We start from the raw sequence: 10,123 nt of genomic DNA, 5'->3' as shown, positions 1-10,123 counted from the left end.
AAAATAATAATAATTTTAAAAAGTGATGTGATCTCCATTTTGCTCTCCTAGCTCTTCCATTTAATAACAAATAGTGGGTGAGGCTAATTTCCCATCAGTAGAGTGACCTGGCAGCTGGCTTCACAGGCTGTTTTGATTCAGTCCTAGTAGAACTGCCCATGGTTTCCCCTTTGCAAAGGATCACCAGCTGTTTTTAAGGCTGTGGTGTTTCTTTCCATCAGCAGACAATAATAAAAACTCCCTGTATCACAATTATATATGAATGAGACACTCACAGAGTTGAAATTTTTCTTATTTTAAATGAAATCAGAAAGAAAGTGGGTGATCTGTTGAAATGTATTTTTGTAAGAATTGCTTGTTGGAAGCCTACAAACAGATAGGCTGGCATTGAGTAAAGTCCTCTCCTTGATGGCCCACTTTATAAAATCTATCAAACAACTTTTTGGTTTAATTCTTTAATTAGATATTCTTTAAATCACAACACAGAAGTGCATTGCAAATCACAAGTGAATTTTTGATTACTCGGAATGTAAAACAAACATTGGTGATGTGAAAACACACCTTCACAAGCACATTTTCCTCCTTAAATGTGTGAGTGCGTTGTACCTCTTTGCAGCTCACAAACCACACCAGTACTGTGAGAGCTCCCTTTCCAGTTGTATCCCACCCTGCCCACTCTCATTTTTAGAAAGAACTCTGTTTGCCTCTTGGCTGGGGGAAGAAGGCAGGAGGTCCGGACACAAGAAGGGCATTTCTGCCACAGGGAAGGAGCAAGGCATAGACTCAGGTGCTCCAAAGGATCAGCTTTTCCAGATGTGAAAGGGGATTGCTGTAGCCCTGTCTTGGTGGCAGACAGGCAACAGGAGGCAGACCTCTCATCCCTCTTACATCATCCAAACTCCTACCATTTTGTGTTTGGCAAGAGTTAGGCTCATGCTGTTCAACCATGTCAGCCCTCTGAGCAGCTCCTGTGAAGTCAGGCAGTGAAGACCCATTTTTCACTCAGCCTCTGCAGAAAATGTTAGAGAAGATTTTAAAATTAGAATTGCTTGTGAAAACCTGATCTGGCACAGTTGAAACCAAGAATTAACTTTGAATGAAGCTGCCACCTACCTTCCTGAGGAGATAATATATCCCAAAAAGGAAGAGTTTGCAGGCGTCACTGGACCTTTAAAGCAAGCATCAGATATGGCACAAAATGGGCTTAATGCAGTCAAGGCTGACAGAGCTTAGATGAAATGAGAAGGGTCATGGCTGTATTGTCCTCTATTCTTAGGTGTTCTTATGTGCTAAAATTGACATCACAAAATCTCCTGCCAGTTTTAATCTCCCTGAAGTTGTGGTGGTTCTTTATTTATTTATTGGGGGGAGGGGGGTGTGTGTGTGCATACAGGGACCTAAGGGAGAGATGGGAGGTGGGTTTTTGCTTCTGTAAGTAGGCTCTAGGGAGGATTTTGAAGATGGACTGTTCAGTGACTTTGTTATTTAGGGACCTACTTTCAAGATCAAAAGCAGAATGGAACAAAACCTCACGACTTGCCAGAAAATGAAGATGGATTTCAGTCACAAAATGGAGGATGGAGCTTTGCTGGGAGACATGAGAGCTGATACTCAGGAGAAACAAGTGACGCAATTTGATGTGGTCAAGAAAGGAGCTGGAGAGAGGATCAAAGAGTCAGCTGATGCAATCAGAAGGCTAGGCAAGATGCTGCTGCAATAGCTTGAGACATAAGATGATGAGAGCTTGGCTGGCAGAAACTGGTCCTTGAACAGTGGGAAAAACCTCCCTCTTACAGCTGGAGTGGAGGAAGTGTCTGAACAGAAAAATAACTTGGATGGATTGCTCAGTGGAGAAGGCTTAACCAAAAATGGCATCTTCTTATGAGCATGAGAGTTACTGAAGGAAACACAAAATCCTGAGGAAAAGAAATGGAAATATTTCTTGCTTAAGAAGAACCATTTTGGGGTCTGCAACACAGGAGGGGGGCTCATTGCCAGAAATATCCTGAAAAACAGGGATCAGATTTAGTGGTCTGCCAGTACCAACAGGCTGCTGTCCATGTTGAGCATTTAAATCTGCCAGAATTATGTTGTATAGCTTAAGTATAAACTGCAGTCTCTGAAGAAGAAGCCTGTGTGCCCTGGTAACACTGGCTGCACCTAGCCCAGGGAAGGAGATCACAGCAGCTAACACCTCCTGACTAATGCATCTTCTAACACCACTGCGGATAAACAATTTAATGCAAGACTGACCTGAACTTGGCAGCACCCTTCCTGTTGCAAGAGACTTCACCAAGGTAGACGTGGCCATCCTGCCACTTGTGCTGCCCGTGTTGTGTGGCTGCAAGCCTGTCTATGCCTGTTCCTGTCCTCGGTACAGCTGGTGGAGAGGGGCTTCTGTGCAAGTGGAAGCGGTATCTGGTTTCTCACTGGTTTCTCATTTAACAAAGACACAGCAGAGCCCTACACATACCCAGCCTCAAGTAAAGGGGATAGCCTGATTCTGCCCCTTCACACAACATATGAAAATGTCTTATGTTGATGGGATTTTTTTTACTACTGTTTACTTCAATTTCATAGGAATCACTGTACCTTCCACCTAAGCTGTGATGTTAACACATCGCCTTCGCCATTACATTGCATGTAACTTAGACAAATATAACTAGGTGGCTAAGGTGTGAACTCCAACTTCCATTTTTGTTCCATTTTCATCTGGTTTGCACAATAAAATCACAATATTTGGCTACATTTACTTCAGGGGGAAGAAAAGAATCAGTTCTGTTTATATGGTTGTACAGCTCTGGATTTGTTTTCAGAGAGAACATTTCTGAGAAGTGCATTTACATTAAAAAGCATATCTACATCCTGCAGATTTTGCTGACCAGAAACTCCAGACACAGAAAGCTGTCTCTAGCTTCTGTAGCCTTTCTGTTGCAATTCAGAATCTTATCTGCATAATTCAAAATATTACCTGCATAAACCAGTGCATATTCATCAGGTTCAGTTAGCTGTAGCCCTACTGCCTGTTGCAGTGTCCTATTATAATCTATCCTCTTGCTGCTACTTTGTTACATTGCCAACACATCCTTTAATAGTCCATGTCTAAAAAAACATGATTAATTTTTATATAAATCTTTTATTATTAGGTCTGATAGAGTGTGAAAGAAATATGCAATTAAAATCCAAAACATTCCCTTGCTCCAGAACACACTTATCCAGAGCTAAATGCAGAACCAGTTAGTCCTGGTACTTGATGCAATAAGGGAAGTTGCTTGGCTGCAAACACGTGAAGTGACCAAGATTGGCAAGAAATTTTTCAGCAAAACATATTTCAGGTTAAAGTGTTTCATATCATCTAAACAATTGATGCTCTGTGAAAACGTACTTGTTTTAGCAAAACTCACCAGACCCCAAAACACGCCATGCTGCAATTACTGCAATATCCCTTCTTCTAGACTGAAAAATACAACCTCAGACCCGCCAAAACCTAGCCACAAAACTGCAGAAAAAGTAATTTCCCCACCCTGCCACTTTCACTCTTACCTTTCCAGTTACATCTTCCTTTAAGCTCCCCTTCTTCATCCCATTACAGATAAGATGCTTTTCTTCATTTTGTCAGCGTTTCATAGCCAGTCCCACTGTGCTCTGAATGCTCAGTATATTCAGCACCACAAAGTTCAAGGGTTTGTGACTTGCTGCACTCTGAGCTTCCCCAGGGATGGACACGGCAAGAACCTGCCTGGGCGTCATGCTCCACTTCCACTGTGAAAACTTGTTACTTATATACAGCCAGAACATCCCTTCCTGCTGCTTGTGACCATCACCTCTTACCCTTTATGGGCTGCTCCAAGAAACCTCTGTCTCTCTTCTCTGCAACCACCAACTGGACACCTGGGGACAGCAGCCAGAACTGACATCCCCAGCAAACCCATCTCACCTCACTCTCTTGTAAACCACACGTGCATATCCTAACCATTGTCCTAACCTCTTATACTTGCTCCTATTTGGCAACATCTCTCTTGGGACAGGAGCCCCAAACTGGACAATGACACCAGGTGCAGCTTCAAAAGTAACCAACAGGAGAGTTGCCATGTCCCTTAACCAGCCGGCCATGGTTTTGCTAACGCAGCACAGTTTTCAGTTAAGCCCTGCTGCCACAAGGGTGCAGTGCAGACTTGTGTTCAAGTTGTCCACCACAAAATTTGGGTGTACCCCCACCCCCGGGCCCTGTCCTGCAAAGCTCTTCTATGGTGAGGGGTCCCCGGGCTGCAGTATTGCAGGGGTAAAGCTTTCTCTGATGGAGGACCTGGCGTTTTTCTGGAACCTGTCCAACCGTTCCTCCAGCTTGCACAGATCCCTCTGTACGGCAGCCTTCCCTCCCAGCCCTCTGCCTGGGAGAGCAGGCACCCCTGTGCGGTACAACCCACACGTTTGCTGAGGGTGCTCTCCATCCCATTGCACAGGTTGCTGATGAGCATGTTGTGCCTTCCTGAAGGTGAAGTAGCGGCATCCCCAGCTCTCCCCTCAACAGTCATCTCATCACGGACAACATCAGGCTGCCCCGGCATGATTTTGCCTTTGGTAAACCCATGTCAGCTAGTCCCAAACTATTTGTCTTCATAGGCCTGGATCCTTGGATACTCCTTGCTGACTTTTTTGAAGATGGGTATAACATTTTGTGGTCACTGGGGACCTCCCTCAATGGCAACCTGTCAAAGGCAACAGGCTGGATACAGCCTGCTCCATGCCTCATGCTCAGCACTAGTTTGCTCTCGGCATTCTGCAGCACGTGCAGGTTCACTGGGTCTGCACAGTGCCTAGCACCACACTGAAGCAATACAGATAAATATGACTAGGATGCTAAACCAAAGAGAAACATTTGTAAGTCAATCTTACTTTAATCCCCAAACATTATATCTAAGAATTTTAAATACTTAAAAATATACACTTTCACCTGAAATGCTGCTCTTTTCAATAAATACTTGGGGATGCTTAGGATGCCACTTGAAACAACAATAATAAGAAAAAAAAAAAGAAAAACAGTTTAAAAATATACTAGACATAGTAAGAAAATCATCATGACCACTGTGACCAGAAGGTGACAGCTGTGGAGATTTACTCTCCAACCAAGCAGGAATAAACAGTACAGTACCTCACTTATTCAAGGTGACACGTACAAAAGATATACAGTGGGGCCCACTGGGTTGCTGCCAGGTGCATAAAGATAGTGAAATACTTTCTGGAGAGCTTAAAACAACCATATCCTTTTTAGATACAAAGGTGACAAATTCTTTTCAAAACTTCTGAGCACAAAATTTATAGGTCAAGAGTAAAGGTGTAAAAATAAGGTAATTTTTTTTAAATGAAAGAATCTCTTCTTACAGGAAATGTTTATTAGGTCATCAGCACGTGGAATTTAATTCCCAGTGTAATGTTATCATAGGGGTTCAGGTGGTGATATGGGCAGAGTAGTGTGTACACTAGCTTCTGTCTTCTTTCTTCTGCCATCTGACCAAACTGAGAAGGAAAGATTTTTGTTAGTTTTCTGAGCTGCAGAAATGAGAGGCACACAAGTATCCTGCAGCGGTCACAAATGATCTTATTTCTATTATTTGTCTTAAAAGCATTTATCTGTATAGACTACTGGAACACACCCTCTATTTGATAGCCCTTCTAGAAATCTTTTGCAATACAGGGACTGTGGTTCAGCCACACGCATCAGCAGCAAAGAAACCCAACTGATGTGCCTGTGCCTGGTCTGAATCCTCCTTCCATTGCAGGAAGATGGCAGTGCCAGGTGACAATCCCTGGCTGACACAGTGCCCACTATAAGCCTTATTCTGGTGGCACAAACTTGACTTCGTGCACAGGAACAACTTGCAAGGCAGAGGTGGAGCAAGTGCCCAGCATCACTGCCCCTTCACACTGTGACCGTTCCTGCAGTAAACAGACCTGAAGTAACAGACCTATGAGGGGATCAGACCCTGTTACCGAAAAAAATCAGCTCGTGGTTTGTGCATTCAGTGTATTTATTCAAAATGGCAACTGCACTGTAAATACACGTTTCAGAACTGTTCTTTGTTAAAACAAATAAATAAATAAACATAGCCAGCTACCTGTGAAATTTCACCTCAGGAGAAAACATCCTAATGGATCAAAAAAGCAGCTGATGGCCTTTGTACAGGTATGACACAAAATCTTCTCATTTAGAGCTCATTTCCAAAATTCAAGATCTCAGCAGGCATAAGGGGAGGGTTTGCCATTTATCTTCTAATTATTATCTCAAATGCTCAGTCCTGTGTGTCATGGACATCACTTTAGTGGCAAAAGGAGCTACAGTACACAAAATGTAAGTTAACACAGCAAAGAGTACAAAGGGCTTTGAATATGGCTCTGAACACAAGTCCTCCTTGGGTCACAGTTGCAGTCTTTTAGCTCCTTGTGTTGCACAGGTTAAATAATTCCACTCATTGCTGGATGATGTGACAGAGCGTTTCATTCCCAGTGACCTAAATATTCCTCCCATGAAGGATATTCTTCGAAACAATCAATTGTACAACAAATCTGCATATCACTGACTAGTCCCCTCCTTAGCACAGGTTTTCTGTATTTTATATGGGAACATTTTCAATGGCAGAAACTTGTAATTATTTTCAATTTCTCATCAACAATAGTAAGTTAAAAAAGCAGACAAAATAGTGTTTTAATTCATGGACAACATCTGTTTCCTGAACATCCAACTAAAATGCATGCTGCTGTAAACATACCTCGTGTCAAACAGAAGTCAGCTCCTCATGCAAGGCACTCCTCTGGAAGCACCGAGTGGTTGAACCTGACTCCATCCGAGCATGAGTTACAAAATCAGACACAAACAGGTGCACATGGAGGAGTGTTTCCGTACCGCCTTGTAATTCTCACTGACTACAGGATTAATACAGCCATGGCTGCTTCCCCAGAGGATGGTAAAAGCCTGGGCTCCCTTTCCTATCCATTTGTAGGTTATTCTCCAGCCAGTTATCCTCTCATACCACAGTTGACTGCTCCACTGAATAATGGAAATTGGGCAGAATTACATTTGCAGAAAATGCTCTCTAATATGTTGCAACTATGAGGTATATGTTGGTTGTAAACTCTGTATTGCAAAGTACCTGACATTTTTACTCCTTGGCCTTTGTGGACTTGCAGTGATGCTGTCAGGCCAATAGTTAAGTCTTTTTACTCTTGAACTCCTTACTTTTCACTTTGTAGTTACAAAGGAAGGATTTTTACAGGGCAGATGAAGCTTTTCAGCAGGGAAAAGGATCATTTCAAAGCTTCCCCAAACACCTGTCTTCAACAGCCTGCTGCGGCAAGCAGCTGCCTGCTCTGCCCATGCTTCAGAGCAAGTCCTGGCTGCAAAGCAACCTGCTCGCAGCCTCAGGTATGCCCAGGCTGGCTTTAAAGTTAATCCTTAACCTCATCAAGAGATGGCATAACCATGTCACAGTACACTGGTGGTGCAATAATAAAAGCCATAATCGCCGACCTGGCTCTCCTGCCTTTTTCTCCAACCCTCAGATGTACTGAATGTTTACAGTCTTACTGCAAAAAAGCCCCAGAAAAGGCTGTAACAGGATGTAGCAAAGCAAAGAAATTAAGACACTAGGGAAGTAAATACAGGTTCTGTAATTATACTTTATTGCAACTCCAATGCTTTGCTTGCTCCTAAAGACTCCTTTAGCTAAATTTGTTTGTTCCAAGTGTTTTCTTCTGTACCAACAAATAAACACAAGAAGCATGTATATTTTCCTTATTTTATTGAAAAGATACATTTAAAAAAATACACAGACATTTTACTATTATGGATTGCAGATAAAGATGCTCTAAAAGTTAATTCTATATATTTTTTTGTTCCTTTCTTCCATGTTTTCCCCCATTGTCACATAATGACTTCAGTCTGAGTACTGCATATTGAGATCACCTTTATAAAAGGGTTGGGGAGGTAAGAAGAGAGGAGGGGCATTACTGCAATATATTCAGTAAACAGATAAGACAGTCTATTATAAATATTTCATGTTCTGTACATTATTGCATTAGGGAGCCACAACATTATGCAGCATTGTTACAAAGGAAACTAGTTAGAAATGAAGAAAAAGGATATTTACGTACAAATACATGGATCCATTGTCTTCTTGAACAATGCATGTGAGCTGTGGTAATGTGCAACTGAAAAGCTTTTTTTTTTTTTCTCTTTAAACATTGCTTAGCAACACCAGTGAGGGGAAAAAAAATAAGTTAAATGAAAGTAGCAAACAAGTAGTAATCTTAACTATATGTTATATGGCTTTCTAGTTTTAATCTCTCTAAATAAAGTGTGACACAAAAGAATTAAAAAAACAAAACAAAACAAAAACCTTCAGCGCTGCATTGCTTTCAAACATCTGCACAGAAACAAAAAATCTTAAAATCAGACATGTGATACATCTTTAGTACTACACAAGATACACCAGTACTGGGGCCTAGGACAGTATACAATCCCTGTCAACAAGAGCACATTGAAAAGAAAAGGACACAGTTCGTTTTTGAGATGTTACCCATGATCAAGCACTTGGCTGATCTATCTTTTTCCACGCTAGATTATATCCCATTGGTTTCCAGAGAGCTATTTACATAAGTGTGAGTGAGGAAGACCCTAGTTTTCAAGTCTGCCAGGAAAATATTTTACGTTCCTTGTTTCCAAGGTGCGTCATACACATTGCAAAAAATAATAATTAATAGATACATGAATCTTTAATGATATAATTTTATGAGCATTTAAATTTTTAGTAAATCACTGTCTATTTGGATTAAAAGAGAGAGAGACTGAGAAAGAGAGCTGTCTAGACTCCAAATTCAGTACCATCAGTGATGACTTTTATGGTGCGGTTGGTTGAGGTGTCACGCCGAATGGCATTTCAAAAGAGAAAGACCCCTTGCTCGCTTTTCTTTCACCCTTTCTACTGGCCATAGCTATCTCCTGTTTACGTCGATCAAATCAGTACGGTGCAAAAAGTATCGAGGCAGGTGTTGCACGGATGGGACCGTGGCCCGGCCGGAGGAGAGCTGGGGGTATCGCCGGTGCCTGGAAGAGGGAAGCGGAGGGACGGGGAGGGAGGGACAGAGCGGATGACACTGCCGCAGCCGCCGCCAGCGGAGAGGAAAGAAATGCAGGTGCCAGAGGCTTGATCATGTCCTTCTGGAATGCAAGTTTTGCCTGGAATAAAGCAAACAAAAAAGGCAGTGAACTACATTTCTCCCCACGACCATTCATAGGGGAAGAACGAACCCTGATGCACAGAGCCTGGTGTCGGCTGCTCAGGGGTGTCACCCATACTGCCCTCTTGCTCTTGAGGCAATTAAAGCAACTAAACTATATTCCACAACACAGAAATCTCAAGAGTAGGGCAGTCAGGCAGGTTCAGAAGGGAGCATAATTTGCAAGTGAGCAACAATAAATTACATAAATCATTACTGTGTGAAAATATATACATATATATGTATATATATATATGAACACAACTAAGACTTCAATGTAAAAAGTCAAGTTTTTCACTTGCAAAAATAAATTGTAGAAAAGTCTAGTGGTCAGACTGGGAAGCTGATATTAGTTCAGCCATCTTTTTACCTGCTGATGCAGAGCTGTTCTTATCAACACCCACATACACACACGTTTTAAGATCAACACCATAAAATTTTTCTGAAAAAAAACTTCTCTTAGCTTAGCTTGTGGTGAAACTTATCACTCAGAACTACCTTGTGGTGAAAAAACTAACCAGAAACACATACAATACAGTTTCACTGAAAATGGCAGGTATCATAATCACATACATGTTTGTGGGGCAAAGATGCTCACATCCTTCCTTTGTTAGTGGAGACCTTCGCATACCTGATACATTATAAAATGGTGCACACAAATGGGGAAGGTTATTGAATAGGGAGACTCACAAAAAGCCCTCAGCATTTTCATTTGCCTCTATACAATTAGAGAGACCCATTAGTAGCTCAGCTTTTAAAGGCTTTTCAGTGCTTACTCTTGCACACACACATTTGCATGTCTCTCTTTCCAGCCTATGACTTGTTTTTGCACCATAGATGGCATGCACTT

General features: G+C 41.9%; 1 protein-coding gene across 4 annotated transcripts in view; it reads right to left on the bottom strand.

Annotated features, from left to right (window-relative positions):
- Positions 1–7,948: 7,948 nt before the first annotated feature.
- Positions 7,949–10,123, bottom strand: part of LOC121072257 (zinc finger protein 385B) — a 130,639-nt gene continuing 128,464 nt past the window's right edge. For all 4 annotated transcript variants that reach the window (XM_040561713.1, XM_040561712.1, XM_040561714.1 and 1 more), the window contains one exon: positions 7,949–9,232. In XM_040561713.1, the coding sequence (XP_040417647.1) occupies positions 9,014–9,232 (219 nt within the window). In that variant the 3' untranslated portion in view covers positions 7,949–9,013. The remainder of the gene's footprint in view (positions 9,233–10,123) is intronic.

Source organism: Cygnus olor, chromosome 6 (assembly GCF_009769625.2).
Source record: "Cygnus olor isolate bCygOlo1 chromosome 6, bCygOlo1.pri.v2, whole genome shotgun sequence".
Taxonomy (NCBI): Eukaryota; Metazoa; Chordata; class Aves; order Anseriformes; family Anatidae; genus Cygnus; species Cygnus olor.
This window is presented reverse-complemented; position numbering and strand designations above follow the sequence as displayed.